This window comes from Lissotriton helveticus, chromosome 8, assembly GCF_964261635.1.
Source record: "Lissotriton helveticus chromosome 8, aLisHel1.1, whole genome shotgun sequence".
Lineage (NCBI taxonomy): Eukaryota > Metazoa > Chordata > Amphibia > Caudata > Salamandridae > Lissotriton > Lissotriton helveticus.
In genome coordinates this window covers 723,318,859-723,342,296 of record NC_136069.1, presented here as the reverse complement: position 1 = coordinate 723,342,296, position 23,438 = coordinate 723,318,859, and the positions used below count along the sequence as shown (strand labels likewise).

At 43.2% G+C, this 23,438-nt stretch overlaps 1 protein-coding gene across 9 annotated transcripts in view; it reads left to right on the top strand.

Moving 5' to 3' along the window:
- DOCK9 (dedicator of cytokinesis 9) overlaps positions 1-23,438 on the top strand; it is a 1,161,971-nt gene that overhangs the window by 865,261 nt on the left and 273,272 nt on the right. For 4 of the 9 annotated variants that reach the window (XM_078657521.1, XM_078657519.1, XM_078657526.1 and 1 more), the window contains exon 38: positions 14,098-14,234. In XM_078657521.1, coding sequence (XP_078513647.1) covers positions 14,098-14,234 — 137 coding nt within the window. Of the gene's footprint in view, positions 1-14,097; positions 14,235-14,808; positions 14,853-23,438 lie in introns of all 9 variants that reach the window. The other 5 variants (XM_078657525.1, XM_078657523.1, XM_078657524.1 and 2 more) reach the window with 2 other exon arrangements.

The following is a 23,438-nucleotide window of genomic DNA, read 5'->3' as shown; positions in this document are numbered from 1 at the left end:
GAATTTCCAAGGCGGCACTCGCTCGGAGACGCTTTTCGTCGCGAGTGGAGCTGTGGTCTGTTGTACGCCTTTACGCCTATACCACTTCTGCCCAGAGTGCTGAAGAAGATCAGGCGCGACCGGGCCCAAGTGATTCTTGTGGCTCCGGACTGGGCTCAAAGAGTTTGGTATCCTGAGCTACTTAGTATGAGCATCGATCCTTCCTCTCCGGGAGGATATTCTGTCGCAGCAGCAGGGGACTGTCCTCCACCCGAACCTGTCCAGCCTCCACCTCCATGCTTGCAGATTGAGCGGCGACAGGTGACAACTTTCGATCTTCCTCCTGAAGTGGGTGATGTCATTCTGGCAGCCAGGCGTCCCTCCACGAAAACGGTATACGACTGTAGGTGGAACAGATTTGTAGCATGGTGCTCAGCAAAGACTGTGGATGCCCTTTCTGCCCTTCTTTCTGAGGTTCTTCTGTTCCTTCTCTCCTTGGCCCAGCAGTGCTCTACTCTGGGCACTATCAAGGGTTATCTTTCAGCCATCTCTGCCTTACTACGGCTTCCAGATCAGCCTTCTCTTTTTAAGTCCCCTGTTGTTAACCGTTTCCTTAAAGGCATTACGCACACATTTCCACCTGTGCCCTTTATAATGCCTCAGTGGGACTTAAACCTTGTCTTGACTTTTCTGATGTGCGCTCCCTTCGAGCCCCTTCATAACTCTCCTTTGCGTCCTCTCACTCTAAAGATGGCTTTCCTGGTTGCTATCACCTCTGCCAGAAGAGTGAGTGAGCTCCAGGCTCTTTCTTCCAAACCTCCTTTCCTTTCTGTTCATCTAGACAAGGTGGTTTTAAGGACCCGTCCTTCTTTTCTGCCAAAGGTTGTCACGCCCTTCCACATTGGGCAGACCATCACTTTGCCCACCTTCTTTCCGCCTCTGCTTCCTTCAAGGTAAGAGGAGAGGCTCCGCTGAATGGACCCAAAATGTGTGCTCGCATTCTATCTGCAGCGTACAAAGCAGTTCCGGGTGGATGATCAGCTCTTTGTTGGCTACGTGGGTGCCAAAAAGGTCGAGCGGTGCACAAACGGACCATCTCCCGGTGGGTTGTTCTGTGCATCAAAGCATGTTACTCCTTGGCCAAGAAGGAGCCTCCTGTGGGACTGCGTGCCCATTCGACCAGGGCAACTGCAGCCACTACTGCCTTGGGACGCTGTGTCCCCTTGCCGGATATTTGTCAGGCAGCTACGTGAGCTCGCTGCACACGTTTGCCAAGCACTATTGCCTTGACAGTCAGGTCCGGAGGGATGGCGTTTTTGGCCGTTCTGTGCTCCGTGATTTTCTGGTGTACTCTTGTTCGCAGACCACCACCCGGGTTGGTATTGCTGGGGTATCTATTCTAAGGTAAGGAATCTATCACTAATGTGTCTCTTTCAGATGCACAAAGTTACTTGTGTAAGGATATATCTGTAAGAGACATTAGTTAGTGATAGATTCCTTACCGCCCGCCCATCCTCCCCGTTCTGCGAACTGATTACTAGGGTTAAGGTCATCCCCTTTTAGGGCCCTAGTTTTATGCATCAATTGTCAGTATCTTGCATGGCTCTGTGTTTTGGCGCGGAATAGTTGTGTACAGAACTGACGTCAGCGTGGCATTGAAGTACTCTCTGTGACGTCATCTCAGCACCTACAACGCCAGGGATGAATGCGGAGCCGCAGGACACCACCTACTGGCGTGCAGAGGTACTGCTAAGCAGAAATCCATCCGGAACCAGTCTGACGCCTGGGGATAATCTAAGGTAAGTAATCTATCACTAACCAATGTCTCTTACAGATATATTGTTACACAAGTAGGTAACTTGTGCGTCGGGATCCTCTGGTCGTGCCTATCCCTTTTGCTTGGAGGGTAGTTGCCCTCTGTGCTGGGGTGGCTTGGAGGTGGTTTGTTCCTGCCTGTTGGGACTGTCTCTCCTTCCTTGTTTCGAGGTGAGGGTTGTAGGCCTTCTACATGTGTCATGTCTTTTTGCGCAAGTTCCTTTTCCCCGAGGGAGAGGGGAGGGTGGCTGTCTGTGTACTGGCAGGGTGGCCGCTCTGGGATTTGCTCTGTTCTTCATTCTGTCCCTGCCCTTGGACACTGCAGTGTTGCACTGTTCCTTGGGGTGTCTTTTTCTTTTTAATATACTCTTTCGCACACTGTTCCGATGCTCCCACAGTTTTTTGCCTGGTGGTTCCGCGTTGTGGTACGGAAAAGTTCTCTCAAGAAAACTGACGTAGGCGCGCCGGGGTGAGGCTTATGTGACCTCGCTGATGTCACGTGCGCAGACGACGCCTGGGCGGAGTCACATGATGCCACCTGCCCCCCGCACGCAGGGATGCTGTGACAAAAAGTTTCCAAATACAGTCTCACACCTGGGGATAATTCTACGTGAAGGAATTTGCGGCTAGAATCGTCTCTACCAGATACACCGTTACCGAAGGTAAGTAACTCGTACGCCAGAGTTATTCCCACAGCTGAGGTTTGTTATGCGGCGACCAGGGTTTCTCTTCATACCTTTGCTAGGCATTATTGCTTAGATTAACAGGTGGGAAGGGATGTCCATTTCACATGCTTGGGTGTTCCAAGATTTCCTCGTTTGACTATTCCTTCAGACCCACCTCCTGAGAGGGATACTTCTTTGAAATGTGTTCTCAGGTTGGGAATCTGCAGTTAGAAGTATCCATCAGAAGAAAAAGTTACTTACGTTTGGTAACATATGTTCGAGGCATGTGTGGCTGTAGATACACATGCTTTGCATACCCCTACCATCTAGTGTTGAGCCTGGATGTGTGCAAGTTGTTTTTCTTCGAAGAAGTCTTTTGAGTCATGAGGTTGATAATGCACCTGGGCATTGACTCCATTGTTAGATTGTTTTCTTTCTGACGTCAAGTTTGAATGTTTATTACTGTGCTCCGGTTCGGGACCGTTTCGGACTCCTTTTGATTTGTAGACCACCCCTACCCATGTTGGTATTGTTATTGAACGCGTTCCCATCTTAGTGTTTTGAAATTCTGGAAAGCTATCGTCCTTCGAATCAACATACTCCCACGCGGCCTTCGGGCATATCTTTCTATCTCTTCGCCTTAGAATGCCCTGCTGATGGAACGGACTTCATTCCATTTGTGTACGAGGTGCCATGCTAAGTAACCGGGGACCAAACTTCATCAAGTTTGCAACCTCTGCTTATCTCCCAATCAGAGAGAAGAACACTGCAAGGCCTGACGATCATTCCGGTCGAAGAAAACCTTATGGAACTTAAGGGCACATCGCAGGGAGAAGCCGCGTTGGGAGGTCGAAAAGACACACAACATCTTCGGTCAACAGGATGTCGAGGGAGAAAAGGAGGTCTCTGCAGCCGAAGAAGAGGCTTTTCCAGTAGAAAAGTCCAGCCCCTTCTCTGACTTGGAGATAAACCTCCAGATGCATGACCTTCCACTGGGTCAGCATACTGTGAGTACTAACGTCCCCGTCCTGCCACCAAAAAAACATTTGCTTCCAACCGAACATATGGCTCCCGGGCCATCACTGCCAACAGGCCATAGTCTGCTCCGAACATCTGCTACAGAGGCCCGTTCTCGGTCTCGATTCTGAAAGAATGTCCAAAGCCATCAACTTCCACACCTAGACGACCTGATTCATCTTCGAATTCAAAACTGAAACCACTCTCGCACCGAAAATTTGGAGATCCGCATCAAAATTTGCTCCCAGTACTCCATTTGAACCAATCCTCCAGACAATACAGGAATGGTACCATCCACGCCAAAAACAGCTGCGCACAGCTTCAGACTGGCTTATCTTAGCCAAGACTGTGGGGTTGGCGCCACCTCCATCAAAGTGCCAACTTTCCTTTGGAGCAGCAATAGACTTGCCAGTGCCTGTTAAAAAGAGGAAGACTGACAAGGCTACTAGTCCTTTGCACCCTCCTCCACATACTTCACCACCACTACCACCTCCTCCACCCATCATTCCACCACCTTCACTAACTCCACTCCCCCTATAGTGATCCCCTAGATAATACTCCACAGGGATCCCCAACTTCCCTCACAAGTGGGCATTGGGGACGGATGATTCTTATGATGGCTAACAGACACCTGGCCAGATTGTGATTTTGATCCCCCAGGAGACACCTATCCAGATTTGTACCATGCTAAACCATCGCCTCCTGATGACACCACCTCATATTAGGACCTCATAAGCAGACCTGCAGCGTACCACCAGGTCCAGCTCCATACAGAGCCTATATGTTATGTTGTGTTATGTTATGCACATTTGTATTGCGCGCAGCTGCCCCAGCTAAGGGGCGTCCTGGCGCATGGCAGGAAATGTGCGACAGTTACCAAAAACACAACACAGATAAAAGGGCATTTATTTAAAAAGGAAAGTTTTCAACGCTTTGCGGAAAGCAAAAAGATCATCTAAAAGCCGCAAGTCCGCTGGGAGGGAGTTCCAAAGCTCAGCCGCCTTGACCCGGAAAGAACGGCCACCAACCCGACACAGCCTGTATCGGGGGACCACGGCAAGGGCTTGACCTCCGGATCTCAGAGAGCAGGAGGGAACATACCACGACAGAAGATCAGCAAGAAGAGGATTTCCTCTTTGAAACCCTTTCCACTACACATCGGGCTACCCAATATCTCGGTATGTTAAAAGGCTGGATTCATCACACCTATGACCTCTTTAAAGACCCTTCGTGGTGAGCATGCACAATCACTCCCTGTGTCAGCAAAAAATACAAAGTCGCAGCCTCAGTCCCAATTTACATCCGAGTACAACTTCCCAATGATTCATTGTTTGTGTCCAATGCCCATAAGAGGACTAATTCACAAACCTCAGATGGCGCTCCACCTCTGGATAAAGAGTCTAAGCTCATTGATTCTTCAGGGAAACAAGTAGTGGCACAGTCCGCTAATCACTGGCGATCAGGTGTGATTGTGCCCACTGGGACAAAATGGAGGAACTTCTCCAGGACCTCCCAGGGGAACATCGAAAAAGAGGGCAGGAACTAGAACAAGCGAGGAAACTAATTTCTAATCATTTCACAAATACAACTGCCAGGGGTATTAATACCAGTGTGTTACTGCACAGACATGCTTGGGTGTGCATGTCTGGCTTCAAGCCAGAAGTTCAGTAAACACTCTTAAATGTCCCTTTTGACAAGGAGCACCTGTTTGGGCCACAAGTTGACCAAAAGTTAGAAAAGATGGAGAAGGACACTGAGGTTGCTAAATCCATGGGTGCTCTCCAGAACCCCACTCCCGGTGGCTCCTTTTGCCACTCCTCATATAGGACAGGCTTACAAGCTGCATCTTCTGATGCCTCTTCTTCCTCATAACAACTGCAAAATCACAACTCCCCATCACAAAGCTACTATAGGGCATGTACAAGGGTAATAACTCCAAAGTTTGTGGCAAACATGCTTCTGAATGTGATAACCCGCCCACCACTAAGTCTCTTCTCCTTCACCCTGATAATTTAACACCTAGCAGGGTCAATAACAACAGCTTATCCTCACCCGACGATCCATAACATCAGATCAGACTATGTTGGACATTATCGAACATGGTTATTGTCTGGAGCTCCTCACCACATCTTAAACATTCCACGTCGCACACACAAACTCTCTGTGGAATATTAAGCCCTGCTCAAACAGGAAGGACAAACCCTCTTGCTAAAGGAGCTGTAGAGCCCGTCCCTCTTCAACATCAAGGGTCAGAGGTATACTTCCTATACTTTCTTATCCCCAAAAAGGATGGCTCACTACCGCCCAACTTATAGCTCGTGCCCTTAAATCATTACATCCTGTTGGAGCATTTCCATATGATCACCCTCTAAGGCATGATCCCACTTCTCCAAAAAGGAGACTTTGTCAGCACTAAACTTCAAGGACTTCTACTTTCACATTCCATCCCATCATGCACACTGCAAATACCTCAGGTTTGTCATAGCTGGCAAGCATTATAAGTTCAAAATGCTCCCATTTGGGATGACTACTGCACCCCAGGTGTTCACCAAATGCTTAGCAGTGGTAGCAGCACATCTACGCAGATAAAACATCCATGATGTCTTCCCGTATCTGGACGACTTGCTTATCAAAGCTGGAACCCTTCCCCTGTGTCACCCACATACTGGGGTCACTATAGATTTGCTCCATCAACTAAGATTTACCATCAATGTATAAAAATCACATCTTAAACCTTTACAGGTTCAGCCGTATCTTAGAGCTATACTCAACACACAACTGGGATTAGCCTCTCTCAATAAAGCAAGGATTCAAAATTTCCAGACACTGCTACCACAATTTCAAGCCAATCAATAACTAACAGTCAAAATGGTTAAACGTCTGTTGGGTATGAAGGTCTCATGCATTGCCATAGTGACACATGCACAGTGGTCTCAGTCACTGGGTCAGTTACAAGATCTAGTGTTGATAGACAGCCGCACCCATTGCTCTCTGCAGTGGTGGAGCAACAAAAGAGCAACAAAACCTGTTAAAAGGGTGGCCTTTCCTTGACCCTGTTGCACAAATTGTTCCGACAGTGGTTGCATCTCTCACAGGACAGGATGCTCACCTACTTGATCTCACTGTTTAGGGTCTTTGGGACACCAAATACCAGAGTCTCCACATCAACTATCTTGAGCTTCAAGCTGTACATCTAGCATTGAAAGCGTTCCTACCTCACCTGATAGGCAAAGTTGTACGAGTCCGGACTAACAATATAACAGCCATGTACTATGTGCAAAAACAAGGTGGGAGGACACTCTACAGTTATGCCTATCTCAGACCATTTGGCGTTCGGCAATACGTCACAACAGCCATCTGTTAGCGGAACACCTCCCAGGAACAGACAACAACTTTGACGACCTCAGCAGGATGTGGCAACAAGTCCAAGAGTGGGAACTCCACCCAGAGTCCTCCTCCCATGCTTCCACAAGTGGGGTTTTCCACAAATAGACCTGTTCGCAACCACATACAACGCAAAATGGCCAAACTTTGCATCCAGGTTCCTACATCCACTATCCAAGGGTAATACTCTATGGATAAACGGGTCAGGGATATTTGTCAATGCTTTTCGACCTCTCCTTCGTCTGTCATTTCTGGTTAAGAGGCTCAGGTAAACATCCATCACCCGCATTCTAGTATCGCCCACTTGGGCTCGTCAAACCTGGTTCACCACACTACTCGAGTTCTCTGTAGTTCCCCATGAGAAGCTTCACCTCAACCCAGATCTTCTCACTCGGAACCATGGAAAAATCAGGCAGCCAAATCCAAAGGAACTCAACTGTCGACCTGGCTCCTGAGGTCAGAGAATTTGATTACCTTAATCTCCCAGCTGAATGTATGACCATTCTTAAAGAAGCTCGTAGGCCTGTCACTAGAGCACAATATGCAGCTAAATGGAAATGATTTGTATTTTGCTGCCGTAATAAGCACATTGATCTATTTATTGGAACTGTACTAAATATTGTTTGCTACCTTCTTCATATACAACTCTCTGGCCTTGCCTACACTTACATCCAGCTGCAGTGGGTGGCTACAAAACAGGCAACACTTACCTTTGTTCAAAGTGTCAGTTAATGAGACCTTTATGGAAGGCCTTAAAAGGGTAATTCCACCCAGAATTCCATCTGCACCGACATGGAATCTCAAGATTGTTCTATCCAGACCTATGGGTCCACCAATAGAACCATTGCATAATTGTCTCCTCCAATTTCTATCTCTGAAGGTCGCCTTTTTAATTACCATTACTTCACACAGGCTTGTCAGTGAGCTCCAGGCACTAACCTTAGCAGAACCTTTCTTTCAACTACACAGGGATGGGGTGGTCCTTCCCACCAATCCAAAAGTCCTTCCAATGGTGGTTTCCACTTTCCTCCTTGGCCAATTAGTTGAGTTACCGGTTTTCTTCCCTCAACCAGACTCAGTTGCGGAAAGGGCCCTTCATACACTAGATGTTAAAAGAGCTCTAATATACTACATTGCCAGAACCAGATTTCCATAAAACCAAACAACTCTTTGTTGCTTTTTCACCCCCTCACAAAGGAAAACCCCATCTAAATCAGGCATGTCTAGATGGATAATTAAATGTATCAGAAAAAGCAAGCTGCGGCTGACTAAGGTTCGCACTTGAGTTTCGTAGTAGAAAGTATATTGATGATCGTGCAAATCACATCCGGTGCTAGCCGCACAGAAGCTCCGCTGCCTAGGCAGATACCAAATTGTATAAATGAAGGATGGTGCACCGAAAGAACTGGTCCGTAACAGCAAAGTGGTTTGGAAAAAGTTCCTAGAATAAGACGTCAATTGTAGCTGGTCGAGAAGGAGGATAAATAATCACTCCTACAGCAGCAGCATAATCATTCAACAATGTAGATAGGCAATATAAATCTGCAAATGTGCGAAGAAACAGCAAGCGAAGCGGCATATATCGATCCTCTTCACCGCTGTAGTAGAGTTCGTCCCATATTAAGGGAATGTACTGGATTCGGAGTACCGTGCTTCAAAAAGCCAATGATTCGCTTGCTGTTTCTTCGCACATTTGCAGATTTATATTGCCTATCTACAATTGACGTCTTATTCTAGGAACTTTTTCCAAACCACTTTGCTGTTACGGACCAGTTCTTTCGGTGCACCATCCTTCATTTATACAAATGGATAATTAAATGTATTCAGAAATGCTACATCAAAGGTAAAATGACTTTACCAACACTCCCTAGAGAAAACTCTACTCGTAAAACAGGGGCCTCCATGGCATTACTGGGCAGTATCCAAATAGCTGACATATGTAAGGAAGCTACATGGTCTACACTACACACTTTCACTAAACATTCTTGTGTGGAAGTTCTAGCACGCCAACAAGCTAATGTAGATCAGGCAGTGCTACGTACACTTCCAACCAAAGGTTAGCCACTGCTTTTGGAGGGCATTGTTTTACAGTGTATGCAAAGCATGTGTATCTACAGCCAAACATGGCTCGAACGGATTATGTTACTTACCCTGTAAGCATCTGTTCTTGGCATGTAGTGCTGTACATGGGCCCACCCTCCTCCCCGGACACCTGTGGCCGTTGCAGTTCCTTATTTTTTATTTTCCTAATGCATGGACCTTTCTTTACTGATGCTTACTCACATTCCATTCTCACCCGCCTGTGGAAAAACAATCTAACAATGGGGTCGCTACCTATGCGCATTCTCACCAAGAGGAGGATTCGTTTTACCTCGTAACTCGAAAGACATCTTCGAAGATACACAACTTGAACATATCAGGACACAACAGTAGATTGCAGAAGTATGCAAAGCATGTGAATCTACAGCACTACATGCCAAGAACAGATGCTTACAGGATAAGTAACATAATCCTTCTGAAGCATACTAGTCTTCTGAAGATTCCTCACTGATCCCACCAACCTCCCCATTCTAAAATTTGGTCAGTGAACACTTCCCTGTAGAGGTTCCAAATTAGTTTGCACTGCATCATAATAATCATCATTTCTCATCTCCGCCTCTAAGAGCACAGAAAAAAACAGACTGGGCCATGAGGTCATCGCACCAGTTTGGGCGCTATATTGCTCCAGTGACATCACCATGGTGCCGCTACCTGCGCAAAAATGGAGCCAGCACACCCTTCAGGTGTGGGAGAACTTTGAAAATCTTTCGAGATGAAGTCTGGTGCCCTGAGATATTCATCAAGTGAGGAATCTGCAGGTGGATAGATTTTGCACCAGAAGGATTCCTACCAAATGTAAGTAATTTTTAGTTGTGTCTGCCTTGCAGTGATTTACTTTACTGGTGGAGTAATATTGATGATGTTTTGATTCACGTCATCCAAATCCTTCTTGAACCCTCATGACTATCCGTGTACCCATCACCCAAAGGACGAAGCGCCTACCCCAAGATTTGCAAACCAAATAACTCCTATTCCGTTGTTGATGTCCACAGAGGTGACTGGTTCCTGATATTCATTACCTACTGTGATGTTTAGAGAAGTACAATCTTTTATTTAGAACACACAAAGGGTCCTTTAGAAAGCCTTTTAGTCACAATGGCCATTGACCAGTCAAGCTGGCATCCAATGCATTAATAATATATTGCGGTTTCCTCCATTTTGAATGGTACTCATTTTCAGTTCAAAATTCTCACACGGCAGCTTTTGAAGCCAATATGGAATAACTAGTGTACTTTCAAAGTAGCTGTTTGAAATTACATGCCGTATGCAAGTTCAAAACTGGTCACGCATTCTTGCAAAGCCAAGCAGAACACATTTTTGTCTCAGTTTCTTCAGGATGTTTAGGTAAATCCTCTTCCAGTCTGGGCAAATATCCTTTTTTATTATTTCAGTCATTTATGAGGATGTTGGGACAGAGCATTGTCCTAATTACAACTTAGTCCGTTTGGTCACTTTTGCGCTCCAGATCCTTATTTTCCGACAGTGCTTTCACCTTATGTGTCAGCCAGTGTCTTTGTCCTTTGTAAAAGGAGAATTAAGGATTGGAGTTTAAGAGCTTATAGTTGGCCTAGATTTCTGAATATTGATATAGATAAAGATGTGCTTTAAACAGGTGCTTTGGTCCACTCTGGAAATGTGAGTAATGACACACAAGGTAGAAGAAGATTAACTATGGACTAGAGGATATAAGAGTCTCTATAGTAAATAATGACTGCTGTTTGCAGCAACTGTGTCATAAGTTGAAACAAAGAAGAAGATTTTACCAGCTGCTAAGGTTGCCACATTCCCGGGCAAATCCATTACCACAGGGTTCAGTTTAAGATACTAAAATACAAAAGTCCTCTTAAACTGGATGACAAGGTCCGCTAGACCTGAGTATCCTCTTCAGAACTCACTTTAAGGAGAGAACATTGAGGAGAAAGACAGTGGTAATTAGGGCACAGGATTGTTTTCCATTCCATCACGAGCAAGGTTATGATGACAGAGACTTGCTGGCAATAACAGAAAGGGTATGACTCTTTCATGCTTGTCACACAAATGCTACCTTATACCTTTGAGATTGGAAATTTGAACTCACCAAAAAACATCTTGAGGTGCTGAAGGATGAATGTTTGTAAATTTTCACTCCCCTTCGGACGCATCATGCGTGCTATCACAGACCTCAGTGAGGGATAATGGACTTCCAGCCTCTTCTGCTCCTTCACATAATGGAGGAAATAATTGTATATACTGTATATAGGAACACTTGGTAAGGCTGACATCCAGGTCACTTTGCATAGTTTCTGCTTACAGATGTGGGACCTAGGCACATCTGAAAAGATTGCCTTTTACAGGATGGATGTGGTTACAGTATGAAAGGTTATTATTGTAGTTTACAGATACTCTGTAAAATCTACCCGTAGGAGTTTGTGAGTCCATTCTTATTAGCTATGTCCTATTGTAAACCACTTCTATTGAGCCTTAATGCTAAAGACATTGTGCTAGAACTGCACTATGTGAATAGCTTTATTCTCTTTCTCTTGTTTCTTACAAAAGGCCCAGTGGATGAGTGGGGAAGGTCTGTCTAATAAGAGGTTTCACATATACTTTGTCTGCAAAGGATATCACCACTTCAAGAAAAAGAAGACTGGTCTGTTGTTTCTTTCTAATGCTCAACCTCCTGGCTTCCCCTCCCCGGTGTAACACCATTGTGGAGCAGTTTGCCATCCCTTCTTTCTTGAAGCCATCACCGCTATCTTCTTGTGTGTGCAAAGCACCTGTCTTACTTCTAGGAATATTTTTGACTCTCACAGATCACCAACAAGGAACTATAGGTAAAAGCTATCCACAGCCCTTTACTTAGTGTAGCCCTGCCTCTGCCTGGAATAGGGAAATGAACCTTAGAAGAGCGATCAGGTCCACAACAAAATAAGGATTCACAGGATTATTTTCCTGACAGTAAACGCTGAACAAATTTGTTTTTTAATGTGCCACGTTCGACTTGTGCTTTCAGAAATGAGTGATAAATAGTTCCCAGAGGCTATAGTGCCTTTTCTATAGTGTGGGATAAAAGTAGGTGATGTTCAACCGTATCATTAGTATTTTTAGGTTTTGTTCGAAGTACTTTTGATGTTTTACGGGTCATGCACGTCCTGGCTGCTTCTAGCAACCATGCCAGATCTGGAGACTTGAGCTTTATTAAGACGGTGAGAAAGGAACAGTCTGTTCCTATTATTGTATTGTCTTATTGAATTAGTCTTGTCCACATCTTCTGCCACAATGTTTTGCGAGTCAGTGCTTTCACCAGAGGTTCAATCTCAACTTTTAGATACATATTTGAATTGTGGATGGCATTTTGATGATCAGATACATAGATTTAACATTGAAAATAATGTAAACAGTCAAGGGAAGACATCTCGGTCTTGAAGTGTTATTGAAATCATTTTAAGGGCACTACAATGCAGGTATGTGCCTATACCTTCTCACAGAACCCCAAACATGGATCTCCCCCATCATCAACAGGAGGGGCCTGCCACAGATACAGTCCGATTATCTTAACAGACAACTGGCCGCCCCCTGTATTTTTGCCTAATTATATGTTTTGGACGCAAGATCCCTAACTGCTAACCAGTTTGAGAAGACCATGCTGAAGAACAATTTGCCAAGACCTATACCTGATGACCCACCTGCCTCAAACCCTGTAATCTTTTTGCACACTCACTGAAACTCTCTGATTACTAGGAAATATTTAATTCTTAGGAGACATCGGCGTAACTGTAATAAGTGATCAATACTCTCCACATTAGCTCTAGTGCTCCAGGTGTCCATTCCACATACTACTCACCCTCCTTTGTCTCTACGTGGCTACATTAATCTATCATGCACAAAGCTTGTGGAAGAAGAATTGTTGCAGATGAACTCACTAGAATCATAGCACAAGCAAATAGTGAAGGCATGGGGTCGGACTAGATATAGCTGGTACAGGCTTTGTTCATCAATGTATTAAAATAATTAAAATCACTTGTTTGATAAAGATAATTTTTTTTATTGTTGTGCATGTTAGAGTTCTCTCAATTTTTCGTTAGTTATGTTTTATATTCAAATATTGAATTTGGTAATTTCTGTTAGCAAGTATTTTATTGATTGAAAAAATGTTTGACTGAGTATGGTATATGTAAGTGTTTTGATTTAGAAAAATAACTTATGTGTTTGAGATATTGTTGCTTTCTGAACAGCCAAAATCTTAATTTGAAATCTGATAGTTCTCTTTAATAAAATACATTTTTGTGAAAACCCATGAGATGTTGAACCATACACTATGCATGATTGGGCTGCAGCTCTGTTGCAGACCTCTCACCTGTCCTTAGCCTATATATTTACTGCGTGCCACGTCAAGTTTCTTCACACCCCCCACAGCATGCAAGATCACAGCAAATGCATGTTCTCTTGTACTACAGAGAGTAACACTGAGAACGAACACTTGGCTAAGGGATCAGTGGTGTGCGTTTGCACAGCACTAGTTCTCACCTTTCCTCTGTTCTGGTGGTGGTACACAATAGGGATTTAGCCTGTACTGTTTGCTAACACAGGTCACTTTTCTGTTTTCTTCACTCGATTGCTGACAAGTTTAACAAAGTGTATGGCTCTTCTTCCCATCCTGCCTGGGTAAGCGGCTGCAGGTGTTGAACTGCCTAACTACATTCCTGCTCCATTGCATGTGTGCTTGTATAGTTTTCCATTGCACTTTTCTTTTCCTTTGTTTTGCGTGTTGCCTGAAATTTCACATAGGATTATCTGATATTTAGCCCATCTCTCCATTTGCATCTAAACTACTTCCTTGAATGTACAGCACAACAGCGGCGCATGCAGATAAACAACATTTGTAACGTGAAGGCATCTAAAGACTTGCGTTAGTTTTTGCTTTCTTTATAAGTAGAGGAATTTTCTTTCCCCCCCCACAATAGCAAGTATTTGGGCCTATTTGCTATTGTATGATGCCTCTTTTTTTATTTGCCATTGTAACAGAACAACTGGGCTGCATAATAGTTCAGAGTTTTTAGTGCCATTTGTGCTGCAGCTGCTTTACTAACTCTCTCCCTGTCTGGCCGCATTTGAGAATTCTAACTATTGCTTCTGTACCATTTCACCCATCTTACAGGAACCAGGAGGGGTTGGGACCCATAGTTCATGATCGAAAGTCTCAGACATTGCCTGTTTCCCGTAACAGAACAGGAATGATGCATGCCCGGTTACAGCAGCTGAGCAGCCTGGATAACTCATTCACTTTTAACCACAGTAAGTTACACAACAGCCATCATAATCAAATTCGTCACTAGCACCACAGACACTGCAGGCAGGTTGCAGACCCACATCCGGGCTCGTGTGGACGCCAATCCTTTGAGGCAAATAAATTGATCCCAGGGAGGTCATAATCAAACATTTCTGCTGAAGGGCTTGGCAGATGACACAATGTGGAGAAAGGCCTGATGCAATGTTAAATATTTTCACATGGAAGAAAAAATATAACATCAAATCAGGTATATTACGAAGATGTTACTTACATTAACATGCCTGTGTTCTACTGTACTATAAATTTAATACAGTAGTTCTTATAAACTTTTTTCTACTCATCTGTCTACAGGATTAAATTAGTCCACAGTATTCCATTTGTTCACAGGAAAATAGTTGAATGGAAATTGTAACGAATAATGTAGCAGGCACTTCTCCACATTCTGGCAACTGCGGTATGACAAGTCTTTAAAAAAAGATATTTGCGCCCTTGAGAGTTTGTGTGAGAAAAGTCCATGATTTACTTTGTGTGGATGAGAAAAAGCATCCAATAATGAAGTGACTTTTTCTGTGTTTTCAGTGTAAAAAAGATATCAAGTGTGCTTGGAATTACTGTAGACAATGGTAAGATTTAATCAGGTTGATGTCTGTTTCTAAGATTGCAAAAATGGCATACAATGAACCCAAAACCTCTCTGCTTGGCTTGCTTTTATTTCTTTTTATGGCTTATTTTATTTGTTGGCCTCATGTCAGTATGAGATTGTGCAGACTTAAGCAAAAGTAATTTACCTAAAAGTACCACATTTGAAACTTTGTTAATCTGAAATGCAATTGTTCCTGCTCAATTTTTTTGTCGGGTAACATTTGGAAATTTTACAACACTCATAACGATAAGAAAGCAGGAAGATGAAACAAAAGAAAACATTATTTTCCAGAATGTATTATCTTGTGACTTAATACATAGGGAGACAACCTTTCCAACGCAACTTTTACTACGCAGTGCCATTACGACGCAACTTTTTACAACGCATACCGTTACAACGCATTGCGCTGGGGGCGCTCTAGGATCGGGAATAGGTTAATTTACTATCCAATAACCTTCCCTAGTGTCCACGGGGACTGGAGTTGGAATAGTAAATTAAACTATTCACTATCCAGCGCCCCAAACTATGCGTTGTAATGGTATGCGTTGTAAAAGTTGCGTCGTAATGGCATGCGTTGTGAAAGTATGCGTTGTGATGTCATACATCCAATACATAATTTACCACTTGCATGTAGAGTTGACAGTGGTGCTCTTGTGAATAACATTTTATATCGTAGAGGTTCAGGCATCATCTGAGCAGGTGCCTTTTTGGCCAAGTAAAACTGGTTTCCCATACAAAAGCATACACATCGATCTAAGTTCTAGAGTATGCAACTTGAGGATGTGATTTATTCCAAATAATAATTTACTAATTTTCACATTAGATCATTATCCTGCTATGATGATTACCATCAACATGATTCATACCTACATGATTTAGCAGCATTGATTAGGTTCCATTTTATACCACTCACTCTCATTCCCAACTTGGTTACATCCTGCTTTATATATTAGTCATGTGACAAAAACCTAAAGTACAGTACCTGGAGAAATCAATCTAAACATGACCTGTTGATATGCCGCTATCCTCTTTATAAATGCAATACTTGTTTGCTGATATCGCTATCCCTCGTCTGCAGTCATCACAGTTTATATTTCCACCAATTGCTCGACCCTGGGTTCAGTCCTTATATTCAGTGTCTCCGGTCAGTCTACAATTAGCACAGTTGTGGTTGCCAAGATACTTGCACGTGCATGGCCCACTAACCTAACAAGAAGAGACTCAATCCTAAGTGTAACTCAGAAGGTTATGAGTAAGTAGCTTATTTTGTCTATACTTTCTCTGAGGGTGTTGGCCTGGGAGGTGAAGTTCATTTAGAGATATGATCTGTTTGAGGTATTAGGCCCCTTAGTACATTTCACCTGAAAAGATAGTTCTCACCAGGAATTCTAGTGCGACATGCTTGTTATTCTAGAGAGTCATTGTTGTTTTAATGCCATTTTTAGTTCCCTTTCTCTGCTTATTAGGCATGTACGTTTTGTTTGCTTCTTTATTTCCAGCCATATTGCCTTGCATTTTGCTGTTCATGATGTATTCTTTAATTTTTGCTTGTTCATGTTCTCTCATCACATCCCTGTTTTACAAGCTTTAGGGTGTGGGGTCTCTTGACTGTCATCGTCCTTATCTGCACAGTAGTATGCCCTGTATTGTCTCATTTGTTGGTAGACAAATCTTTGTTTTGGTTACATCATTTGCCCATGTGTGTCAATGCTTAATAGGATACCCTTGGAACTCCACAGTTCAGTGTGTGACTACACACTCTGGCACAGTAATGAAATTATGCTCTTTCACTGATTTAACACAATGTACTCTTTTCTCTGGACTTGGTGCTTTCTGGTCCCTCTACTAGACCGATTTATTAGTGCTATTCTAGCCTTTTTATACAGGGATAATCATGAGCTTCTAAGGAATACTTTAATGGTCAGCTCTGCTTGCACCTCTTGCATTCATAGCTCCTCAGTACCTTCTATTGACCTGGCAAGTTGGCTCAACTTTTAGTACTAGAGAAAGTTCAAATTTGGTATATTCTGAAATTCCAATATGTATGTCACTTAGGAGGAATTATGGGCAGTTCCAGTGCAAAGGGGGTGTGGACTTCATATCTAATACATTCTCTTTTCCAGCATAACTATCTGTGTTCCGTGTAAGAAAGGCATCTGGGTTATTTAAAGGGGTTCTGACTTTTTTTTAGATGCTAAGGTTGTACATGAGGGGTAACTAAAACTGTTGCAGAGGAGTCTTGGGGTATATCAAACCATACCCTATTCCATACGACAGTGCAATCACTGTTGATCTTCTTTGCTCTGCATCCCTCACATCTGATAGAATGCATTGGCCTTGAGCATGGTGAATCCACCTATTATTCTGATACTCTGTTCACAGTGGTGCCCTCCTCTTCAAGCGAGTAAGTGTTTTTGGTAATAAGAGTTCCTATTGTTTTTCCTTTTGTATGGTGATGCATAGATCATCGGTTAACCTCTGTGTTCTGTGGATATTCACCACTTTCACTTCCACCGCAATGTTTTAGCGATTAGAGAAAGTTGTGAAATCATAAACAATACTTGGGAGCGACATTATTCTCTAGAACGATGGAAGTGATCTCTTCTGCTAACGCGATTCTGTACAAAAATTAGCCCCCAGGAGTTAACTTGAAGGGAGGGAGCTGCCTGGTACCCTGGTCATGCAATCTGACGGTTTATACGGAATGGTCACTTATACAAATTATTATTCAGTACTAAACATGTTTTCAGGAGAATAGGTGATACGTTTCTGTATTTTATTCATATTCTTTGATTGAATTCTGTTATTTTACACACTTTTACATGTTTATGGATTTATGTTTAGATATTTGGTTAATCCCAAGGTATGCCTTTTATGTGATGATTGGAACGGAGAGTCATCCCAGCCCTGTTCAAGATTTCTTTGTTTTTCTTTTCTTGATGTATTTTTATATTTTGAAACACTATGGTGCCTGTCCAGAAAGCTACGCACGTATCATTTTTTTTCACAGTTTAACTTTTCATTCTCTCTCCCCACCTGTTGCTGTTGTGTATGCCATTTTTATGTGTATGGTTTGTCACATGACATGCTACCTGAAATATTATTATGTTATGTTAAAGGATTTTATTAAGCGCACATATCACCCGAGGGTCTCAAAGCGCTAGCCTAAACCTGAAAACATAGAGGAAAAGGAATAAAGGGAGCAGACAGAGAGAAGAAAGATCAGAACAGCCAGGTTTGGTCTCCATACATAAATGCAGAGCGAGTGAATTTCACTGGATGGGGGCAAGATACGAATGAGATCTACCGCCATTCCTGGCGGTAAGAATCTTGAAAGGGATAAGAAGATGTTTGTTAGCAGATCTAAGGGTTCTTGTGGGGTTATACCTGATCAGTTTTTTTTGCAAGATAGTGTGGTCCATTTCCATAAAATGTTTTATGGACCAGATAGTTAATCTTAAACATTATGCGTTTCCTAATGGGAAGCCAATAATCCTTTTGCCTTCATTTCTGTTAGGGGAGAAAATATCACTAGGTCTTCGTCACAGATGCTTATCTTCTAGATGTATGTGCATATTCAGCGGTTTGCATTGCTAGCAAATTAGTACAGCTGTATGGCAATTTGTTAAATGAATCCTACAGTGGGCAACCAGCTTGAACTGTGATAAATACAATAACCAGGTTGGTTTGGAAGAGAAGTTGAAGTCTTGGTATGTCTTTCCTGCTATTCTAAAGCACTCTTAATCAGCTATTTTAAATCTTAAGTAAGGTCAAGGCTTTCTAAGGCACCTTCACCTCTCCTTTTGGTAAGAGAATGCAGCACAATACAAAACAATTAAGTCAATATCTTAACTATTTCCCAGTGAAATATTAAAGGAGCAAACTGAACAATAATACCCAAACTGTGATAAATGTACTATTAGTCATCCATCACTGCATTAGCATCATGGTCTCACAATAAATGTTTATTTGATAGGCCTTTGTAGTCTCTGCCATGGGCAAATGAGAATGGATCTAGATCTGAAGGGGACCATGCCAACATACAGTAGGTCCTGGTCCCGGAAGCCAATGTTACCTAAAACTGAACCTTTCCTTTTAGATCAAAGACCTTGGAAGCAGGATTTATGTGGCTACCAAAGGTTCTTGGAGTACTGACTAATGTAACATGTGTTGCAGTGTGCCATGATAGACTGTTTCTTGCAGAGATTAAGTTTTCACTTGTAAATGTTTCACATATTACTTAACTCTTCTGTACTGGAATGTTAGTGGTATGTGAAATTCACGTAGGTCACCTGCTTCAATGGCCACATCTCTGTATTTAAAGCATTAGGCACATTTATGCTCTGTATTTTGTGACACCACATCCCATATGGAGTTAAAATCAATAACTATTATACATAGAGCAGTTTTTTTATACCACCTCTTTAATCAATATTTTGTACAAGAGACACATTGTTCGAATCTACCAAGAAAGAAAGCCAATCAAATTGCAAGTATAGTACTTTACCAAGCCCCGGTTTGTTTCTGTTGGAAATAATACGACGTTTCCTTAGAATACGTTAATTCTGTTATCGCTTTACAATGATAAATACATGGCTCTTGACATCTTTCAACTTACTAAAGCCCTTGGTGATTTCAGTGCAAGAGTCTTAGTAGGGTTCTGCATTAAAAAGATAGCTTTCTGAAAATATCAGATCTCTAGTGTTGAGGAACTAGTGTTTCTCTCACCGAGAAAAAGCATTTTTTTAAAAAAACAGATTTTATTAGTCTGCACAAATAGAAATGCACAGCCCCGAGCTCCGGAGTCTAATGCACACATCAATAAAACAAATATAGCATAGCCAGACAGTTTTTAAGAATATAAACAAAACACCCCCCCCGACCCCCACCCTCCCCCCAGGTTGCGCTGCTGCTGCACTCTAGACCACTTCTATGCAGTAATATATACATTGAATACACACCAGTTCCAACAGGGCGCTATCGACGTACTCCAACCACCCCCTACAGTGAAAGTGCCAGAGGGAGAAAAAGCCTTATTTATTCATTCATAGCGCACATAGTATTTGTTATTCAAGCCGAACTCTTATAATGACTAGCAAGCTGCAGGCTGGCTTATCTTCTATGGCAAGTGCACAAACTCACAAGCCCTAGATAAATCAATCTAATTTAAAAGCCTGTTTACCTTACATCATTGCATTAGCCAAGATAATAAATACTTTGCCATCACTCATTATTGTATAAGGGAATTTGTTATTCAGAACTGTTGTTCTTGTGCCGAAGGTTTGGAGAATGTCAGCTATCATTGCATCAAGATCTGCTTGTGCAGTTCGGGGTTGAGGTGCTTTATACTATTGTTGAATACCTTAACCTACATTCTCATTTTTTGGCATTTAACATTTGGGCAACTCTATTTTCCCCACTAGCAAGCTGTTGAATTGTTTTATAAAGTTGGTATGGAAATACTTTGAACTAATTCAAAAAGCTGCTTCAACCTCTCAGTTCCTTTTGGGAGTGTGACAGTATTTCTCCCAAGAGTCTTTTTGAGTGAATGGCTAGTCTCAAAGTTTTCTTAGTTACTTTCACTTCTGCTTACCAAATTATTGAGCTTCAAATACTAGTAGTGGATCTCTGCACAACACATTGATTTATTGAAAGTGATGGGTTTAATTTCAGACCTATTCACTGTTCACTATAATTTTCTCCTCTTTAAAACTCTCATGACAAATTGTATTGTCTGAAACCCACATTGACACTCAACTCTTATGATACTCAGATCAGAATCAAGACTGCTTGTTCTGGAATAGCCAGCGAGATTGCTACTCAGCTTTAATCTAAATGTTATGCAGTCACTACTACTCCATGTAATGCAGGTCTACAGTAGTTCTGGAAGGCCTCATCAGAGTATGCTGTTGACTTGACAGCTCTGTACATCCATTTACATTGTACTTGTAAGATTTGGCACCACATTCTTATTACTTTATTGCAACAAGAAGGATAAGTGAGTTGAAATCTTTAATGCACAACAGAATGTTTTTCCCAAGGATGACGTGAAGCACAAGCTACTTTTTGGTTTGAAGTCCAGTCTCATTTTAAGTTAATCCAGGAAATGTCTATAGGAAATTCATCTTCCAATGCAGGGGTGCTACATTTTTTGTTCGTTTTCAGTTGTTAGTCACATATGGTCATAACCTAGACACAAATGTTTCTATTAGTGTGTCATTTTCTGTTTTTGGAGTATAATACATAGGGATTACCCTCCTTTGCCCATTTTGTAAGGACATGCTGTTGGGACCAAGACAGGACTAGTGGCTGTTCAGCAGTATTATGACGCCCATAGCAAGTCTTAAATAGCCACTTGGGCTACCCTCATTGTAAACACTTCATGTTGAACATGCATTGGTGTTTTAGTGAACTACAGATCCCCATTCTTCTAAACGGTATGGATTTTATGCAGTACAGACAGAACACTCCACAAGTCTACAGATATGGTTGTCAAGGTGGGAGTTATAGGATTAGGAATATATTGTTTTTATTGAAAGATATTTGTCTGGGTCTGTTATTTCAAGTACAATTTCATACCTGTGTTCACACCAAAGTCTTAAAAAACCCAAGAAAATATCAAATGAATCAACCTATAAACCACAGAAATATGCTGGATCTCTACACAAGTGCATTGTACAGTGTTTGTCCTCTCACAAAACATAGAAGATTACATTGACCTTAATTCTTTCGGGGCTCACCAATAGATATTATGTAATATCCGTTTCCATCCAAGAAACCTTCCCATCCTAGTAAACAACTCAAGCCATAGATATTTATTTTTACAGTAACAATGTTCACAGTGCCTATGCGTTTAATTGGCCACCCACTCTGAGGTTTTATTACAATGTCCCTTTTCTTTTCAGTATTGAGAAAATGTTTAGGGTACAGAGTTTCATGCTTGCAGGTGGTGCCAGTTATTTCTAATAAATGTGTTTCTCGACCAGTAGTGTGCCCGAGAAGCTAGAGCATGCCAGACCCATTGGCCTGAGAGTCCATCTGATCTGCTAGTCTGAGGGGATACACCTTCCCACAGATTACTAATTTTATTACTAATAACTTTCAGGCTTTAGAATAGTGTGACACCGCAACAGCTCTCCAGCACCACCAGGTAAACTATGTGGCTCTAGCCACAACTGTGCCTATGGAAATGATGATGCTTGAGTACATTAGGCAGCAACCGGCAGTAAGATGGAGTCAGCGTGAGTCCCGTGCTGCTTGGCTGCTCACGCCAGTCACCGGACGCCGTGATGATCGGCTAGCCGCCCTGCGCTCACATCTGTGATGCCTGGTCTTCGAGCGCACAGGCACCGGCAACCAGTACCCGTGAAAAAACAGAGGACGCTATCAGGAGGTGCGGGACTGTACGGCGCGATTCCCGGATTTGCCTGGAGAGGGTTGAGACGGCTGATATCTGCCCTAAACCTTTTCGCCGTTCTCGCCCCAGAGGCTGAACTTTTCTCCTTTCACGCGGCTTGCGTGTGTAAAAGGGAGACACTTGACGAAAACACCGACAGGCGCTGCTGGGAATTGAGCCCTTTGTTTCTGGCTGCTGCAGCGCTGACCTTCGCGCACGGGCCCCCAAGGTGCCCCCTGACCCCAGAGAAAGTTAATTTCGGCGTTTTATTGAATACAAGGATGAATGCACGTGGGGTCAAGAAAGGGCTTAGACAGAAGACGCCCATTTCAGGCAGAGACCCCTCGACAGCGGACCGATCCGGGAAGACCAAAGCAGAACAGGTCAGTGGGGTGAGTAGGGCAAAAAAACGAACTTTGGGAAAACAGGGGTAGGGGCCCCCAGTAAAGACTGCAAAGACTCTACACAGCCCCTCCCTGCCAAGATTTTTCTGGTAGCCAAAAACCAGGCTGCCAACGCTAAGAGTAGCACAGGGAAACCGCCCTCTTCTACACCACCTGATGCTCTTCTACAGCAGGATAATGCCATCACTGAAGGGGCTCAAATTACCACAAACAACACGGATATCTGTATCACCCCCTCCTGTCTCCCAGGCTGTCAGCCAGAGCCCACTCTCTCCGCACACACCCCTACTGAAAGTCATGACTATACCATCGCAATTAAGGGGCCCTCGGATGCTTTAGACCTCCCCACACTGCCGGATACCCTGCCAGCCACCCCACTCACCGCACCAGGATGGCCGGAATCAGCGGAAAGAACCACCAGCGGTGGGGCCTATGCACCCTTAGAGAGTCTTAATGCCAGGGCACAACCAACAGGGACAGAAGTCGCTATTCAAAACCTGGAAGTCCCATCCGGAATCCCAGTTCCTTGGACCCCAGAAATTGGCCATGAAGATTTCTGCTCTGTATCTGACGGCACCTTGAGCTCTTCTGCGGACGGGGGGATAGAAGAAGAAGACAACACTAACAGTGCCAGCGAGGAGAGCAGCTAGGCCTCCCGCATTAACCCTGAGACAGTCGTACGCCCTAAAAAATCAAGAAATAAGACTAAACGGCGAAGCCAACTCAAATGGGACTACTCCGACTCGCAGATGTCTTACCATCTGGA